The 20,358-nt window shown below is 41.3% G+C and overlaps 1 protein-coding gene across 11 annotated transcripts in view; it reads right to left on the minus strand.

Moving 5' to 3' along the window:
- Positions 1-20,358, minus strand: part of NEK10 (NIMA related kinase 10) — a 332,836-nt gene that overhangs the window by 147,680 nt on the left and 164,798 nt on the right. For all 11 annotated transcript variants that reach the window (XR_014251269.1, XM_082415109.1, XM_082415111.1 and 8 more), the window contains 2 exons: positions 18,127-18,256; positions 17,506-17,576 (listed from right to left, as the gene is read on the minus strand). Coding sequence is in view for 10 of the 11 variants with exons in the window: in XM_082415109.1 (XP_082271235.1) it covers positions 17,506-17,576; positions 18,127-18,256 (201 nt within the window). In the remaining variant the exon portion in view is untranslated. The remainder of the gene's footprint in view (positions 1-17,505; positions 17,577-18,126; positions 18,257-20,358) is intronic.

The raw sequence follows: 20,358 nt of genomic DNA on the forward strand, positions 1-20,358 counted from the left end.
AGTGAATCAGCTATACATATACATATACATATATCCCCATATCTCCTCCCTCTTGCGTCTCCTTCCCCCCACACTCCATAACCCACCCCTCTAGGTGCTCACAAAGCACTGAGCTGAAATCCCTGTGCTATATGGCTGCTTCCCAGTAGCTATCTATTTTCCATTTGGTAGTGTATCTATGTCCATGTCACTCTCTCATTTCATCCCAGCTTACACTTCGCCCTCCCCGTGTCCTCAAGTCCATTCTTTACGTCTGCATCTTTATTCGTGTCCTGCCCCTAGGATCTTCAAAACCATTTTTTTTAATATTCCATATATATGTGTTAGTATATGGTATTTTTTTTCTCTCTCTAACTTACTCCACTCTGCATGACATACTCTAGGTCCATCCACCTCACTAAAAATAACTCAATTTCGTGTCTTTTATTTATTATTTATTTATTTATTTATTATTTATTTATGGCTGTGTTGGGTCTTCGTTTCTGTGCGAGGGCTTTCTCTAGTTGCGGCAAGCGGGGACCACTCTTCATCGTGGTGCGCGGGCCTCTCACCATCGCGGCCTCTCCCGTTGCGGAGCACAGGCTCCAGACGCGCAGGCTCAGCAATTGTGGCTCACGGGCCTAGCCGCTCTGCGGCATGTGGGATCTTCCCAGACCAGGGCTCGAACCCGTGTCCCCTGCACTAGCAGGCAGATTCTCAACCACTGCGCCACCAGGGAAGCCCTCGTGTCTTTTTATGGCTGAGTAATATTCCATTGTATATATGTGCCACATCTTCTTTATCCATTCATCTGTTGATGGACACTTAGGTTGCTTCCATGTCCTGGCTATTGTAAATAGAGCTGCAATGAACATTGTGGTACATGACTCTTTATGAATTATGGTTTTCTCAGGGTATATGCCCAGCAGTGGGATTGCTGGGTCGTATGGTAGTTCTATTTTTAGTTTTTTAAGGAACCTCCATACTGTCCTCCATAGTGGCTGTATCAATTTACATTCCCACCAACAGTGCAAGAGGGTTCCCTTTTCTCCACACCCTCTCCAGCATTTATTATTTGTAGATTTTTTGATGATGGCCATTCAGACTGGTGTGAGGTGAAACATCATTGTAGTTTTGATTTGCATTTCTCTAATGATTAGTGATGTTGAGCATTCTTTCATGTGTTTGTTGGCAATCTGTATATCTTCTTCAGAGAAATGTCTATTTAGGTCTTCTGCCTATTTTTGGATTGGGTTTTTTGTTTTTTGATATTGAGCTGCATGAGCTGCTTGTATATTTTGGAGATTAATCCCTGTCAGTTGCTTCATTTGCAAATATTTTCTCCCATTCTGAGGGTTGTCTTTTCGTCTTGTTTATTGTTGCCTTTGCTGTGCAAAAGCTTTTAAGTTTCATTAGGTCCCATTAGTTTATTTTTATTTTTATTTCCATTTCTCTAGGAGGTGGGTCAAAGAGGATCTTGCTGTGATTTATGTCATAGAGTGTTCTGCCTATGCTTTCCTCTAAGAGTTTTAAAGTGTCTGGCCTGACATTAAGGTTTTTAATCCATTTTGAGTTTATTTTTGTGTATGGTGTTAGGAAGTGTTCTAATTTCATTCTTTTACATGGAGCTGTCCAGTTTTCCCAGCAGCATTTATTGAAGAGGCTGTCTTTTCTCCATTGTATACTCTTGCCTCCTTTATCAAAGATAAGGTGACCATATGTGCGTGGGTTTATCTCTGGGCTTTCTATCCTGTTCCATTGATCTATATTTCTGTTTTTGTGTCAGTATCATAATGTCTTGATTACTGTAGGTTTGTAGTATAGTCTGAAGTCTGGGAGACTGATTCCTCCAGCTCCATTTTTCTTTCTCAAGATTGCTTTGGCTATTCAGGGTCTTTTGTTTTTCCATACAAATTGTGAAATCTTTTGTTCTAGTTCTGTGAAAAATGTCATTGGTAGTTTGATAGGGATTGCACTGAATCTGTAGATTGCTTTGGGTAGTATAGTCATTTTCATAATATTGATTCTTCCAATCCAAGAACATGGTATATCTCTCCATCTATTTGTATCATCTTTAATTTCTTCCTTCAGTGTCTTATATTTTTCTGCATACAGGACTTTTGTCTCCGGAGGTAGGTTTATACCTAGGTATTTTATTCTTCTTGTTGCAATGGTAAATGGGAGTGTTTCCTTAACTTCTCTTTCAGATTTTTCATCATTAGTGAATAGGAATGCAAAAGATTTCTGTGCATTAATTTTGTATCCTGCTACTTTCCCAAATTCATTGATTAGCTCTAGTAGTTTTCTGGTAGCATCTTTAGGATTCTCTATGTATCGTATCATGTCATCTGCAAACAGTGACAGCTTTACTTCTTTTCGATTTGGATTCCTTTTATTTCTTTTTCTTCTCTGATTGCTGTGGCTAAAACGTCCAAAACTATGTTGAATAATAGTGGTGAGAGTGGACAGCCTTGTCTTTTTCCTGATCTTAGAGGAAATGGTTTCAGTTATTCACCATTGAGAACGATATTGTCTGTGGGTTTGTCATATATGGCCTTTATTATTTTGAGGTAAGTTCCCTCTATGCCTGCTCTCTGGAGGGTTTTTTATCATAAATGGGTGTTGAATTTTGTCAAGAGCTTTTCTGCATCTATTGAGATGATAATATGGTTTTTAATCCTTCAATTTGTTAATATGGTTTATCACATTGATTGATTTGCATATATTGGAGAATTCTTGCGTTCCTGGGATAAATCCCACTTGAACATGGTGTATGCTCCTTTTAATGTGCTGTTGGATTCTGTTTGCTAGTATTTTGTTGAGGATTTCTGCATCTATGTTCATCAGTGATACTGGCCTGTAGTTTTCTTTCTTTGTGACATCTTTGTCTGATTTTGGTATCAGGATGATGGTGGTCTCATAGAATGAGTTTGGGAGTGCTCCTCCCTCTTCTATATTATGGAAGAGTTTGAGAAGGATAGGTGTTAGGTCTTCTCTAAATGTTTGATAGAAATTGCCTGTGAAGCCATCTGGCTTTTGTTTGTTGGAAGATTTTTAATCACAGTCTCAAGTTCAGGGTTTGTAATTGGTCTGTTTATATTTTCTATTTCTTCCTGGTTCAGTCTCAGAGGCTGTGCTTTCCTAAGAGTTTGTCCATTTCTTCCAGGTTGTCCATTTCATTGACATATAGTTGCTTGTAGTAATCTCTCATGACCCTTTGTATTTCTGCAGTGTCAGTTGTTACTTCTCCTTTTTCATTTCTAATTCTATTGATTTGAGTCTTCTCCATTTTCTTCTTGATGAGTCTGGATAATGGTTTATCAATTTTGTTTATCTTCTCAAAGAACCAGCTTTTAGTTTTATTGATCTTTGCTATTGTTTCCTTCATTTATTTTTTATTTATTTCTGATCTGATGTTTATGATTTCTTTCCTTCTGCTAACTTTGGTGGGTTTTTTGTTCTTCTTATTGCTTTAGGAGTAAGGTTAGGTTGTTTATTTGAGAGATTTCTTGTTTCTTGAGGTAGGATCGTATTGCTATACACTTCCCTCTTAGAATTGCTTTTGCTGCATCCCATAGGTTTTGGGTCATCGTGTTTTCACTGTCATTTGTTTCTAGGTATCTCTCAATTTCCTCTTTGATTTCTTCAGTGATTTATTGGTTATTTAGTAGTGAATTGTTTAGCCTCCATGTGTTTGTATTTTATAGATTTTTTTCCTGCAATTGATATCTATTCTCATAGCATTGTGGTTGGAATAGATACTTGACACAATTTCAATTTTCTTAATTTACAAAGGCTTGATTTGTGACCCAAGATATGATCTATCCTGGAGAATGTTCCTTGAGCACTTGAGAAGAAAGTGTTTTGTGTTATTTTTGTATGTAATGTCCTATAAACATCAATTAAGTCCATCTTGTTTAATGTATCATTTAAAGCTTGTGTTTTCTTATTTATTTTTATTTTGGATGATCTGTCCACTGGTGAAAATGGGGTGTTAAAGTCCCCTACTATGATTGTGTTTCTGTCGATTTCCCCTTTTATGGCTGTTAGCATTTGCCTTATGTATTGAGGTGCTCCAATGTTGGGTGCATATATATTTATAATTGTTATATCTTCTTCTTGGATTGATCCCTTGATCGTTATGTAGTATCCTTCTTTGTCTCTGGTAATAAACTTTATTTTAAAACCTATTTTGTCTGATATGAGAATTGCTACTCCAGTTTTCTTTTGATTTCCATTTGCATGGAATATCTTTTTCCATCCCCTCACTTTCAGTCTGTACGTGTCCCTAGGTCTGAAGTGGGTCTCTTGTAGACAGCATATATACGGGTCTTCTTTTTGTATGCATTCAGCCAGTCTATGTCTTTCGGTTGGAGCATTTAATCCATTTACATTTATGTAGTTTTCTATATGTATGTTCCTATTACCATTTTCTTAATAATTTTGTTTTTGTTATTGTAGGCCTCTTCCTTCTCTTGTGTTTCCCGCCTAGAGAAGTTCCTTTAACATTTGTAAAGCTAAAGTTGTAAAGCCAGTTTGGTGGTGCTGAATTCTCTCAGCTTTTGCTTGTCTGTAAAGGTGTTAATTTCTCCATCAAATTTGCATGAGATCCTTGCTGGGTAGAGTAATCTTGGTTGTAGGTTTTTCACTTTCATCACTTCAAATATGTCCTGCCAGTCCCTTCTGGCTTGCAGAGTTTCTGCTCAAAGATCAGCTGTTAACCTTGTGTGGATTCCCTTGCATGTTGTTTGTTGTTTTTCCCTTGCTGCTTTTAATATTTTTTCTTTGTATTTAATTTTTTTTAATAAATTTATTTATTTATTTATATTTATTTTTTGGCTGTGTTGGGTCTTCGTTTCTGTGCGAGGGCTTTCTCTAGTTGCGGCGAGCAGGGGCCACTCTTCATCGCGGTGCGCGGGCCTCTCACTGTCGCAGCCTCTCTTGTTGCGGAGCACAGGCTGCAGACGCGCAGGCTCAGTGGTTGTGGCTCACGGGCTTAGTCGCTCCGTGGCATGTGGGATCTTCCCAGACCAGGGCTCGAGCCCATGTCCCCTGCACTGGCAGGCAGATTCCCAACCACTGCGCCACCAGGGAAGCCCTGTACTTAATTTTTGATAGTTTGCTCAATTCTTTTCATTCTTTTTTCTTTATTCTGCTTTGCAGTAGTTATTTCCACTATTTTATCTTCTAGGTCACTTATCCATTCTTCTGCCTCAGTTATTCTGCTATTGACTCCTTCTAGAAAAATTTTAATTTCATTTATTGTGTTCTTCATCATTGTTTGTTTGCTCTTTAGTTCTTCTAGGTCCTTGTTAAATGTTTCCTGTATTTTCTCCATTCTACTTCCAAGATTTTAGATCATCTTTACCATCATTACTCTGAATTCTTTTTCAGGTAGACTGCCTATTTCCTCTTCATTTGTTTGGTCTGGTGGGTTTTTACCTTGCTCCTTCATCTGTTGTGTGTTTCTCTGTCTTCTCATTTTGCTTTTCTTACTGTGGGGTCTCCTTTTCGCAGGCTGTACATTCGTAGTTCCTGTTGTTTTTGCTGTCTGCCACCAGTGGCTAAGTTTCGTTTAGTGGGTTGTGTAGGCTTCCTGGTGAAGGGGCCTGGTGCCTGTATTCTGGTGGATGAGGCTGAATCTTGTCTTTCTGGTGGGCAGGACCATGTCCAGTGGTGTGTTTTGGGGTGTCTGTGACCTTATTATGATTTTAGGCAGCCTCTCTGCTAATGGGTGGGGTTGTGTTCCCTTCTTGCTAGTTGTTTGATATAGGGTGTCCCGCACTGTAGAGTGCAGGTTCTTGAGTGGAGATGGGTCTTAGCACTTACATGGAGGTCTTTGGGAGAGCTTTCGCTGTTTGATATTATGTGGAGCTGGGAGGCCTGTGGTGGACCAATGTCCTGAACTTGGCTCTCCCACCTCAGAGGCACAGGCCTGACACCCGGCTGGAGCAACAAGATCCTGTCAGCCCCACGGCTCAGAAGAAAAGGGAGAAAAATAGAAAGAAAGAAAGAAAAATAAATAAAATACAGTTATTAAAATAAAAACTTATTAATAATTAAAAAAATGAAAAGTAATAAAAAAAGAAGAAAAGAAAGAAAGAAAGAAAGAAGAGAGCAACCAAACCAAAAAACAAATCCACCAATGATAACAAGTGCTAAAAACTATACAAAAAATTAAAAAGAAAGAAAAAAAAACGGACTGACAGAACCCTAGGACAAATGTAAAAGCAAAGCTATACAGACAAAATCACACAAAGAAGCATACACATACACACTCACAAAACGAGAAAAAGGGAAAAAAAATCTACATATAAAAAAAAGAAAACAAAAAGGAAGAGAGCCACCAAATCAATAAACAAATCTACCCATGATAATAAATTCTAAATACTAAATTAAGATAAACATAAAACCAGAAACAAATTAGATACAGAAGCAAACCCCAAGTCTACAGTTGCTCTTAAAGTTCACTGCCTCAAATTTGGGATTATTTCTTGTCTATTCAGGTATTCCAGTGATGCAGAGTATATTAAGTTGGTTGTGGAGATTTAATCCACTGCTCCTGAGGCTGCCGGGAGAAATTTCCCCTTCTCTTCTTTGTTCGCACAGCTCTTGGGGTTCGGCTTTGGATTTGGCCCTGCCTCTGCGTATAGGTCGCCTGAGGGTGTCTGTTCTCTCCCACACAGGACGGGGTTAAAGTAGCAGCTGATTAGGGGGCTCTGGCTCACTCAGGCCAGGGGGTAGGGATGGGTATGAAATGGAGGGCGAGCCTGTGGCAGCAGAGGCCAGCATGATGTTGCAACAGCTTGAGGTGCACCGTGTATTCTCCCGGGGAAGTTGTCCCTGGATCACCAGACCCTGGCAGTGGCGGGCTGCAGTTTCCTGGGAGGGGAGGTGTGGGTAGTGACCTGTGCTTGCACACAGGCTTCTTGGTGGCTGCAGCAGCAGCCTTAGCGTTTCATGCCCATCTCTGATGTCTGCACTGGTAGCCGCGGCTCACACCCATCTCTGGAGCTTGTTTAGGTGGTGTTCTTAATCCCCTCTCCTCGTGCACCCCCAAAACAATGGTCTCTTGCCTCTCAGGCAGGTCCAGACTTTTTCCTGGACTCCCTCCCAGCTAGCTGTGGCACACTAGTCCCCTTCAGGCTGTGTTCATGCAGCCAACCCCAGTCCTCTCCCTGGGATCTGACCTCCAAAGCTGGAGCCTAAGCTCCCAGCCCCCACCCACCCTGGCATTTGAGTAGACAAGCGTCTCAGGCTGGTGAGGGCTGGTCGGCACCGATCCTCTCTGCAGGAATCTCTCCGCTTTGTCCTCTGCACCCCTATTGCTGTGCTCTCCTCCATGGCTCCGAAGCTTCCCCCCTGCCACCCCCAGTCTCTGCCAGTAAAGGGGCTTCCTAGTGTGTGGAAACTTTTCCTCCTTCACAGCTCCCTCCCAGAAGTGCAGGTCCCATCCCTATTCTTTTGTCTCTGTTTTTCTTTTTCGTTTGCCCTACCCAGGTTTGTGGGGAGTTTCTTGCCTTTGGGGAAGTCTGAGGTCTTCTGCCAGCGTTCAGTAGGTGTTCTCTAGGAGTTGTTCCTCATGTAGATGTATTTCTGATGTATTTGTGGGGAGGAAGGTGATCTCCACATCTTACTCCTCCGCCATCTTGAAGGTCTCTCCTCTTGCTGCCTTTAGAATCCTCTCTTTATCTTTAACTTTTGCCATTTTAATTATGATAGGTCTTGTTGGGGGTCTCTTTGTGTTCATCTTGTTTGGAACTCTCTGTGCTTCCTGTACCTGAATATGTTTCCTTCTTCAGCATCAGGAAGTTTTCAGCCGTAATTTCATCAAATATATTTTCTACCCCTTTCTCTCTCTCTTCTCCTTCTGGGACCCATATTATGTGAACGTTAGTATACATGTTGTCCTAGAAGTCCCTTAAACAAGCCTCATTTCTTAATATCTATTTTTCTTTTTGCTGTTTTGATTGGGTGATTTCCATTATTCCATCTCCCAGGTCACTAGTATGCTCTTCTGTTTGTATCACTTAATCTGCTGTTAATGCCCTCTACTGTATTTTTCATTTCAGTTATTATATTCTTCAGTTCTGTCTGTTTTTTAAACAAATATTTTCTAGTTCTTTGTTAACATTCTCACTGTGTTCATGTACTCTTTTTTCCCCCAAGTTCAGTTAGCATTTTCATTACTATTGCTTTGAACTCTTTATCAGGTAAATTATTTACCTCTAGTTCATTAAGATTTTCTTTTCAGGTTTTTTTTCTTATTTCTTTTGAAACATAGTCTTCTCTGTCTTCTCATTTTGTTTGACTTTCTCTGTCACTATAAAATTAGGTGAAACAGTTACCTATTCTGTCCTTGTGTGGGAGTGCCCCTATGAAGTCTTTGTGTGCCCAGTGGCCTTGGTGGGAGAGCTGGGTCTGACATTAGCATAGGCCACGTCTTCTCCCAGTGTGTGCTGGCACCTACCACCTAGGTGGGAGGTAGGGGCAGAGTTGGAGGGGCTAGAGCCAGAGCCAGGTGCCACCTGGAGCTTCTCCTCGGCTCAGTGGCCATCACCACCCTGTCAAGGGTGGGGTCAGAGCCACAGGGGCTGGAGCAGGAGCCCTGAGGAAGTTGGGTTTCTTCCAGGTGTGATGGCAGTCTCAGCCTTGGTTTGGGGTATAGATTCAGGGCCTGAGGGCTTGAGGCTGTACTTCTTTTCTGATTTCACTTTATCCCTGATGTGCTTGCTTGGCTAGAGGCTGGGTTGTGGCTGGAGGGGTTGGTATCACACTACTGAGCTGAGCTTGCTCCCTCCCAAGAGTGCCCAGGGACACACATGCTGGCAATGGGTGCCTATGCCCTGGTCAGAGGCAGGGCTGGAATCCAAGCCAGCTCTGTTCCCTCCAAGTGTGCACACTCACGTAGTTAGTGGTACCCTCTGCCTTAGTGGAGAGCAGTGCTGGAGCACGAGGGGCTAGAGCAGGAGCCAGGTGAGGGATGGGTGGGTGGTGATGCAGCAGTCCTGGCTAGCTGGTCAGAGCCCCTGGCAGTTTTCAGTGTGCTGCCTCCACACTTTGACTGGGAGCAAGCAAGTCTGTGTGCTCTTCAAGAGCAGAGGCCCAGTTTCTTACAGCCCTTCGGTAAGCCCCACTGGGTTTCAAACCAGCTAAGGGGCTTGTCTTCCTGGTGTTGTATCCCAGGGCTGGGGTGTCCAATGTGGGGCTGGAATCCCTCACTCCCCAGGGAGGATCCCTGAGCCTGTGATGTCCCCTCCTCTCCTGTGTCCCTGCTAAGGGTGTAGATCCTGACCACATCGCTTCTCCCTTCCTACCAGACTCCATGTGGATCTTTCTTTACAGCCTTGGTTGCAGAAGAGCTGTTCTGCTTGTCCCCAGGTTGATTTCAACAAGAGCTGTTTTTTGGATGAGGGGAGGTGAGCCCAGCATCCTCCTAATCTGCCACTTTGATCTCTCTCTCCTTTCTTGACTTTAATAACCATGAGTATAATACACAAGTCTTAATCAAATTTTAAGTCATTATCATTTCATGCTTTATCTTTATGCTATTTGTTTTCAAGTTCTAACAAAGGGGGCTTGCACTATGGTTATGACAGACATATCTGCTGAATTCTTATTTAACAAAGTTCAGTCTATGCATTTATTATATACAAAATAGGCAAGAGATTGAGGAGAAAGGGCCAACTACATAATTTGGGGAGTGTCCCACATAATATAAATTGTGAGGCGCCAGCAGGGAGTGAGGAAGTCAATCTCCCCTTCCCACAGTCCAGCATCCCAGTTGATGGTAGACAAGAAACCCCCCAAGATATTGCAACCTCCATGACAGCAGGATGCAATTGGTACCTGGATTAGAGGTCAGCAAGAGGCCCCCACTGAATCACCCTCCAAACAAGCCAGGGTGCCACCAGCCTGGTCAGGGATGGCCTCCTCTTTGCCCCACCCCAGATGCAGCAGGGCACCTGCTCCACCCTGACCATCTCCTTGCCTGCCTCCATATCCTATTGGGGGAGAAGTGTAAAGGTGGAACACAGTCCTCCCTTGCTGACACACCCAATCACCATACCAGGTAGAGGGAAGCAGCAATGGGACAGGGACAGGGAGGTGGAGCTGGAGGCCAGGCAGAGGCCCAGAGGGCTGGAAGCAGGTGGCTGAGAACTTAAGCCAGGGAGCTGGAGGGACCACACGTGCACTAGGGTCCAAGCCCCCAACACACATGCTTCTTTTCCCACCAGACTTCACTTCTAAAACACAAATTCAAAGATAAAATTATTGAGAGTTTCATGACCTTGAATACTGTATTCAAGTTTCTTACTTTCACTCATAATCACAAAAGAAGTTAAGTGTTCAACTTCACTTTTAATTAAATCTGGTTCCTCACCTTCACTTAATTAGCAAAAGGGATGAAAGCAGATAAAAATGCTCAGTTGACCAAGTGTTGATTATGACTACAAAAACCCCTTTCATTAGTGCAGATATTCTAAAGTCTTAGTCTGAATTCTAAGTTCTAAATTCAAGGTACTGTCAGTTGAATGATCAGCTGAGCTATTTTTTTTTAATAAAAAAGCAATGTAAGCTAGTTTTACAAATTATACAGTTATATATTATGGTAAATGGAATCCAGAATGGCCTCTGTGCTGGCATTTAGTCATCCCCTCCTCTCCCAAAGCTACTCCCCTTCCTATGTTTGCCATCATCAGAAAAGGAACCACCTGGGAGATGCAGTTTAGCATCATAATTAGGCCTGCAGGCCCTGGGTCTGATTGTTGGGGGTTAAATCCTGGCTCGCCCTTTATTAACTCTGATCTTGGGCAAGGTTTAGCTTCTAAATCCCAGATAGCCTGGGACTATAATCTGTAAAATGGGATAATCATAGTATCTACCACATCAAGCTGGTATGGTGATTAAGTGAAGCCATCCCTGTAAAGTGCCCAATAAATTAAAAAGAAAATCCACAATTTTCTTTCTCTTCCATCTCCTCCCTCATTCAGCCAACACCAAATCCTGTGGCTTCTACCTCCCAAATATTTCTCAAATCCGTATCATTCCCCTCTAATCCCATGGCTATTGGCCTATTTCATCATCACTTGCTTGGACCACTGAAACAGTCTCCTAAATGACATGCACATCTCTTGTCCACCTCTGATCCATATTGTAAACTGCTACCAGAAAAACATTCCAAAATTGATGACATCACTCCTCTGCTCAGAATTCCTCAATATCCCCTCATGGCCCAAGAGGACAAAATTAAAACTCCCTGCATGCGATACAAGCCCCTCCTGAACTAGCCCTTACCTCCCTCCACAGCCTCACCCCCTCTTCCCCCCGCCAGCAACACACCAAATGCTCCTACTTGTTCTTTCGCAAACAGCCCATGGCTCACCTATGCCCCCATTTCTTGGTTATTTTATTCACTCTGCTTGAATTTGGTTTTTGCTGATTATATCTACTCTTTCCCAAACCACATCCCTTATGTGCTTACCACTCTTTTCCAAGTCTCCATTAGGAAGACTTCTTGGACCACCCTTAGACAGACTCACTGTCCGCCTTTTACATGTTCTCATTGCACTGTCTATATTTAAGTATGTAAAACGACTGTAACTATTGTATCATAATGGTCTGTTCCACCACTGGAAACTGGAAACTCGTTGAGAGGAGGGACCTGTGTCTCCTTCACCATGATCTCCCCTGCACGTAAAATGGAATCTGGGTCCTGATGGGTACTCAGTAAGTGAATGAATGAACAAATGAATGAACAAATGAACTAAGCCTAACATCTAAGAATTTACCCGTCTATAACCTAAAATATTTCGGTATAGACTTTTGGAATCCTAGGAATATCTCCTACCAGAAGTTCCAGTTTATCCTCATTGCTGTGAAATGCCTCCCTGCTTGGATATTTCAGAGAAATTCTTAAGAGCAACCGAATGCTTTAATGATTCTCTAATCAAATAAGCATAAAATCACGTTCTAGAAAAAAATCTGGGATATTCCACTCATGCTACCCACTTCATCCCCGCTCTACTCTGAGAGACCAGATGGAAAGAAGTAAAGGGATACAATGTTCAACTGTCTTCATTTCATGTTTTAAGAAACAAAGAGGTGGGACTTCCCCAGGGGCACAGTGGTTAAGAATCCGACTACCAATGCACGGGACACAGGTTTGATCCCTGGTCCGGCAAGATCCCACATGTCACGGAGCAACTAAGTCCGTGTGCCACAACTACTGAGCCTGCGTGCCTACGGCCCGTGCTCTGCAGCAAGAGAAGCCACCGCAAGGAGAAGCCTGTGCACCGCAAAGAATAGTCCTACCTGCTCACCACAACTAGAGAAAGCCCGCGTGCAGCAACGAAGACCCAACACAGCCAAAAATAAATAAAATTAAATCTTTAAAAAAAAAAAAAAGAAACAAAGAGTTGAAGATAGGGTGGAAAATGTAAAGATCCACTGTCCTTAGAACTAGCCAAAACTAACTTCTTTAGTCCTTATGACTGCCTCTGAAACAAAGTGCCAGACAGCTTATGCAACCAAGCACAGACAGAGAAAACTTAGGCAATGGGAATATTGTGTGCATAAAAGGAAATGTTCTTCCTTTACTTTAAAGGAAGTTCTTACTTTAGAAAGTAAATAGATAACATTCTCTTAACAGTGTACTGGAAGGTAAAAACAGTAATGCTGGTACTGAGCAGAGCAGTAAAATATATTTATTTTCTGCCTCAAACTCTTCAGAGTTACTAAGTTATTCTCCCAATTTAAAAGTCTGCTAAGGTAAGAAACTAAGAAAACAGGAAATTGAATTTGTTCTCTAGTTCTTTTGAAACTTAATTTTTTAAAAAATTTATTTATTTATTTATTTTGGCTGCATTGGGTCGTCGTTGTTGGGTCTTCATTGCTGCGTGCGGGCTTTCTCTAGTTGCGGTGAGCGGGGACTACCCTTCATTGTGGTGTGCAGGCTTCTCATTGCGGTGGCTTGTCTTGTTGCAGAGCTCAGGCTCTAGGCATGTGGGCTTCAGTAGTTGTGGCACGTGGGCTCAGTAGTTGTGGCTTGCAGGCTCTAGAGTGCAGGCTCAATAGTTGTGGCACACGGGCTTAGTTGCTCCACGGCATGTGGGATCTTCCCAGACCAGGTCTTGAACCCATGTCCCCTGCATTGGCAGGCAGATTCTCAACCACTGCGCCACCAGGGAAGTCCCTGAAACTTAATTTTTAAAGACTGAAAATCCAAAGCAATTCAAGTATGTAATTGCATGCAACTCACAACTGATTTTGGTTTTATGTCAAATTTTCTAAAGATAAAACTTCACAATGTGAACCTACTGTCTTGAATAACTTTAAATGAAAACTACATCTGTTATAGGCTGCACACTGCAATCTTAATTTGTAGTCAGCTTTAAAATTAAATTGTCATTTCCTACTAATTATGGCACCTTAGTATTCTGAATTAAAAGTGTACTCAGAACATTTCATCTGGAGCCCCCTAATAGTGTTCATTCATCCTCTTAAACACTCTGGTGACAGGGAACTCACCACCCATCAGCAGCCTGCTCCACTGTGGATATCTCTAATTCTGACACACACTTCCTAATGGTGAGGTCACCTTGGCCACCCCAGAACTTCCATTCCATGGTCTTGGCTCCATTTGCTGAGGTTCCACATAATAAATCCAATTGTTTTCATATTCTCGATGCCATTCCATTTTCCCAGTTAACTGAAGTATTTTTTAAACCTCTTACGATTGTACTCCAAAACTTGTTGACTCAACTTCCAGCCCACAGTGGGAACAACCCACTTCTCTCCATCAACACCACCACTCTAGTCAAAGCCGCCATCATCTCTCAGTGGACAGCTGAACCTGGTTCTCCTTCCCACTCTCATTCCCTTCAGTCTATTCCCTGGAGATCAGCCAGAATGATCTCTGCTAAAGAAATTTTCACTATGTCTTAACCTGTTAATAACCCTTCAGTCCTCTCCTCAATACTGGAGATAAAAATTCAAAACCCTCAATGTGGCCTGTAGAACCTGTCAACCTGGGTCCTGTCAGCCTCCCAGGTCCATTTGCTGGCTATTCTCTCCCTTACTTGACATGCTGCATCTCCAACTTTTTTCAGTTCTTCAAATTAACAAGCTCTTTTGCTCAGGAAAACCTTCAGAGATGTGGGTCTATGAAATGCTTTCTCCACTCTGTTTACTATTTGAGAAGTAGTGAAGTTCAGGTCTCAGATTACATGTCCTTTCTTCAGAGAAAAACTTTCCCAAATCCCCAGACTAGACCAAGTCCTTCTGTAATCTCTCATTGTCCCTTTTACCATCCTTCATCAAATTTATCATAATTTTTATATACTTCATTCCATAAATAATAATATTATTAATAACAATACCTAAATTAATTGAGGGCTCACTACATGCTGGGAACTGTGCTAAGACCATCACAAGCATGATCTTATTTAGGCTTCAAAACAAGCCCATGAGTAGTTACTATTGCTACCTATATATCACAGATGAGGAAAGTGGGGCTTGGGAAGGTTAAGGTGAGTGGAAAAGTGGGGATTAGAATCCACTCAATTCTAGAACCTACTGATGTTCTTAACCTTTTCATGATAATGCTGATATCTGACTTTTCCACTAACCTCCTAGCCCCAAGAGGCATGGACACCAATAGCCAGGAAGCCTGTCATAAGCAAATTATGGTCCTGTTTGCCCAATGCCACAAAATCAGAATAATGTCTCTGTACTACCCTCTCCTATTTTTCGTGGCACTCAAATACCTAAGAAAAGGAGAAATTAAATGAGTAACTCTGGTATTCTTGTCTTGACCTCTCTGGAGACTTCTTGAATTTTTAAGGCACTTTCCAGAAAACAAATAGCAGAGAACAGGAGATGAGCAGTTTAAATACATTTGTCTGGATTCATTAGCAATAGGGTGGATCTAGTGTAACGTGGAATTCAGATGATTTAGAAAGGGGTTTCAGCTCATTTCCCACAATATTTATAATGATAACTGCCAACATTGCTCAAGATTTACCATTTGCCAAAGCTCTATGCTAAGTGATTTGCATGTTATAATCATCACATCGGCTTGATGAGGTTGGTACTATTACGACCCCCATTTTACCAGATGAGGAAACAGATGCTGAAAGAATAGTCAAATTGTCTGCTCAGAGTCCACAGTTAGTGAAACTCAGCCCCAGCTGGGCCTGAGGTACTTAATATTGTAGGGCAGCATTGTGCTGAGCAAAGAAAGATTCAAGATATAATCCTACAAACGTGAGGAGTATCTATTAATGCTAAACAATGGGCTGGAAGGAGAAACCAAAGGGAAAGGGACACAGCCATGAAAATACATTTATTACATTGCATCAGAGGTGGTGCCAAGAGCTAGGATAGATACAGAATTGAGATTTAAAGGAACTGGGCAGGGGGATAGGTATAGTTTCCATCTGGGGTGACCCTAGGATTTCTATTATCACAATAAGGATTTGACTCAGCTTGATGGGGCAGAGTAGTAATCTTGGGCCAATTTAAGGTCATAAAATGGTCCAGAAATAACGATCAGCCAGGTAAATGAGTCATTTATTCATACAACCAGTAAATTGTTAAGGGTCTACTTTGTACTAGGCATTGCTCTGGGCACTAAATAGCTATAAACTAAACTGAAAAAGTCCCCATTTTTGTGGAGTTTTCATTCTGGTGGGAAAGAGAGAGAATTAAGGAACAAGTCTGCATGCACATGTATAATGTGTTAGGGGTGGTGGGTGTTGTGAACTTTATAAACCGGTCAAGGGGACAAGAGAGTCTAGAGAGGTTGTGGGGGCATCAGGGCAGGTGCCCTGATTATGCAGAGACCCAGTTTCCACAGAAACCGGAGGAAGTAAGGGCCTGTGCCACTGCGTGTATCAGAGGGAAGAAAGTGCCAGGAAAAGGGAAGAGCAGTAGCGAGGAGCTCCCTGTGGTTGGAGTGGAGGGAGCAGAGGGAAAGTGGGAGGGGAAGGGTGAGGGATCAGCTGGGACAAGATCTGTGGGGGCAGAACTTTGAGACTCTATAGGGATAAGGACTTTCATTAAACTCCTACTATATGGATATATGGAGCACTTCTTTCTGACTTTCTTTGAAAAATTAAAATACTTCTTAAAAATAGAAAGGAAAAAATGCTTGCCATTTTATCATCTAACATGGCCTTTTTCAGTTTCATATGTTCTTGTCTACTCTTTTCCATATTCATGCACATTTTATGTTTTTTTCATAGTTATAAATACGTGTACATTTTGTTTGTTTTACTTAGTTTCAGATCATACTTGGTTTTCTTGTTTGTTTTCATTTTTTAATTAAAAATTTTTTTAAATTAATTTTTTACTGGCATATAGTTGATTTACAATGTTGCATTAGTTTCTGCTGTACAGCAAAGTGAATCACCCATACATGTACTTATATCCACTCTCCTCCAGACTTCATTCCCATATAGGTCATTACAGAGCACTGAATAGAGTTCCCTATGTTATACAATAGGTTCCTATTTATTATCTTTTATATATAGTAGTGTGTATATTTCAATCCCAATCTCCCAATTTATCGCCCCTCCCTTTCCCCCTTGGTAACCATAAGTTTGTTTTCTACATCTGTGACTCAATTTCTGTTTTGTAAACAGGTTCGTGTGTACCATTTTTTTTAGATTCCACATATAAGCACTATCATATGATATTTGTCTTTCTTTGTCTGACTTACTTCACTCATTATGACAATCTCTAGGTCCATCCATGTTGCTGCAAATGGCATTATTTCCTTCTTTTTTATGGCTGAGTAATATTCCATGGTATATATGTACCACATCTTTATCCATTCCTCTGTCAATGGACATTTAGGTTGCTTCCATGTCCTGGCTATTGTAAATAGTGCTGCAATGAATACTGGGGTGCATGTATCCTTTCAAATTATGGTTTTCTCTGGATATATACCCAGGAGTGGGATTTCTGGATCATATGGTAGTTCTATTTTTAGTTTCTTAAGGAACTTCCATACTGTTCTCCATAGTGGCTGTATCAATTTACATTCCCACCAATAGTGTATGAGGTTCCCTTTTCTCCACACCCATTCCAGCATTTATGGTTTGTAGATTTTTTGATGATGGCCATTCTAACCGGTGTGAGGTGATTACCTCATAGTTTTGATTTTCATTTCTCTAATAATTAGTGATGTTGAACATCTTTTCATGTGCCTCTTGACCATCTGTATACCTTCCTTGGAGAAATGTCTATTTAGCAGATCATACTTATTTTACAGGTTGATATAAAGCCTTCTGAATAATCAATCTAATGGTTGCATAATATTTCAAGTGAATGTACTACTTCCGCTTGGACACTTGGTTGGCTTCCAAATGGTCCTTATGACTGGTGATGCACAAACATTTTTCTAGCTTTGGATTATTTGAGAGCCCTTCCTCTTCCTCTTAATATTTACATAGTGAATTTGCATAGATATGAGGTATTTCTTGACAATCCCTATAGGTTTGAAGTTATGAGACTAATTACCTGCTGATGATAGTGGTCACCTTTTCAGAATAGATGCCTTCTGGCACTGGTTCATATACCGCCTCCACTATCTGCAAAACAAACAGACTAGAATGATGGAAGTAAAGGAGTCACAGGCGCCTTTGAGTGGTGATACTTGGCCATACACAAGAGTTACTTAACAAGCATCATAATTTCATGCACACATTTTCATCAGAAACAAAAATATCCCAGCAAATTAAAAATTAGCATTAATTAAACAGTTCTTGAGCATAGAATTGTATTCTTCAAATTGAGTTAAAGTTAACCTCAGATTCATAATAAATGATGTGTAGGATAATACAATATGCTAGACTGAGGGCAGTTCAAACCACAATTAAGAATAAAAGACCAAAAGCAGTTTGATATATTTATTTTTATAATTTTCTATGATAAATTGAAGACAATTATAAGGGGAAATGTGCCTTAGCACATGATGTAGATTTAGAAGAAAGGAAGAAAAATAAACTGGATCATGTGGTTAATAAAACAATGACTGCTTTTAAGTGACAGTTTTATTAAAATCACAAAGGTTCTATTTAAGAAGAAAAGGAATGGTGTTTTTGGCAATATGAGACCCTTTTGTCTTCCAAGGTTGCTTACTTTTGTGGCCAGGGAGAGCATGTTTGTACTGTAGAAGGGAGGATTCAGAGTCGCCATCTGATAAAGGATGCAGCCTGCTGCCCAGACATCAGCCTTCTCCCCATACGGCTCACTCTTCAGCACCTCAGGGCTGAATTAAAATAAGGATGTTAATGCTCAATGAAAAAGGGAGGAGTCAGTACAGAAAAAAGTTCAATTTTCAAGCTATAGTTGGAGATATAAGAAAAAAATGGAAACTCGATCACCATTTCAAGTAAACATATTAAAATATATTTTTGAATTCTCTCAGACTCATGTGAATCAAGAAGCACAACCAAGCAATTCTAATTTAAGCAATAAATGTCAATAAACAACTCCTATTAAATGTCCTTTTACTTCCAGAAAAAACTACCCCTCCGTGGTAGACGGAATGATTGGCCCCAGTTCTCACTATTCTGGAGATTTTGAATATCCCACTCTTTCCTCTTGGTGGGCAGTGTTTGCTACCCACTCCTGCCTTTGCTTTTGTTGTGTTGGCCAGTGGAATGTGGAAGTGGCAGTGCAACAGATCAGGGCCTCAGTCTTAACAGGTGTTGAGTGCTTCCATTTGTCCCTCCAGGAGCTTCTGTCCAAAAGAACATTGTATCCCAGGTAGCTAGGATAGCCCAGCCTAGGCCCAGCACAAGACACATGGAGCAGATCTGCACACATAAACCTGCATCCTGAAGGAGACCCAGCCCAGGAGACCCACAGACCTGTGAGTCTGACAATAAATGCTTATTGTTGAATGCCACTGAGATTTCATGGTGATTTGTTATGCAGCATTATTATGAGCAAAACTGACTGACATAGCACCATCCCTTTGCTATTCAATGCTAGCTTATAAAGTAGGAAGCAAGACCATATTTAAATGTGTTGCAGAAAATGACAATTTCCATCATGTTCATCTCTTCTGAAATTTCATATCTAGTCTGAATAAGGATGCTGTCAGCCTTTAAATGAAGTTAAGCTGTGAGGGTTTATGGGTTTGAAATATTTTTTAATGTGGAGGGGTGGGTAGTTCCCTTGGATATTTTGAACTGATAGAAGTTTCCTCTCTCATATTTCTAGACTGAAACTCAGCAAAGTGTTAAAAGCGCTCAGCACACACACAACCCTAAATTAAGTAGTTTGATAATTCAGTTCTAAAGTATGTATTTAGGACTGTGCTCAACCTTCTAAATTAATGGAGTAGGAATTAATGGTTAACTTGGGCAGTGGGATTAAGATACAGAGAAACTCATAAATTGGTATCAGAACAGAGTAAGTATTGGCTGTTAAGAATAACCAAGGAGTAGCAATTCTTGTGAGATTATGGAGAATGATTCCTGGTTTAAGATTTACATTATGTATTTACAGAGGAAGTGTGATTTCAAGATGTCTCAGTTAAGCATTTTCATAGGTACTGTCTTTGAGTTCAATAATATGGCAATGGGGGAATCCGGGTGAAATTTCCAGGGCTCTACTGGTCCTAAGTGTATAAAAGTGTCCCCTGTTCTCACTCGATCAACTGCTCACATTAAAAAATGCCATAGGGCTTCCCTGGTGGCACAGTGGTTGAGAATCTGCCTGCTAATGCAGGGGACACGGGTTCGAGCCCTGGTCTGGGACGATCCCACATGCCGCGGAGCAACTGGGCCTGTGAGCCACAGTTACTGAGCCTGCGCATCTGGAGCCTGTGCTCCGCAACAAGAGAGGCCGCGAAAGTGAGAGGCCCGAGCACCGCGATGAAGAGTGGCCCCCACTTGCCGCAACTAGAGAAAGCCCTCGCATAGAAACGAAGACCCAACACAGCCATAAATAAATAAATAAATAAATAAATAAATAAATTTTAAAAATACCATAAAAGGAAAAAAGTGCTTTCAACAAAAAAAATCCTTGGCTCCGCACAAATGGCTCATGTTTTAATCTACTGAGAACTCAGAAGATTTGTTTCATATTTCCAAAAGCTCATGAAGCAGGTGATGTGAGTGCGCCACCCATCACCCACTCAGATCTCTTTTCCATTTCCTGTTTCCTGTGTGCTTTCACTCTCAACAGCCAGTGTGTGTACTTCTCTGGAGGACAGCCTTCATTTTTCCTCAAAAGATAACTACTCACTGTAGAGGAAAACTCTTGTAAGAGTAGAATTTACTTAGTTTATTTTTCTCATCATTACACCTCTTCCTTCATCTCACTAGAGACCACACACTCCTTTCATCCCCACAGGCATGC

This window comes from Balaenoptera physalus (genome assembly GCF_965194825.1).
Source record: "Balaenoptera physalus genome assembly, chromosome: 11".
Classification (NCBI taxonomy): Eukaryota; Metazoa; Chordata; class Mammalia; order Artiodactyla; family Balaenopteridae; genus Balaenoptera; species Balaenoptera physalus.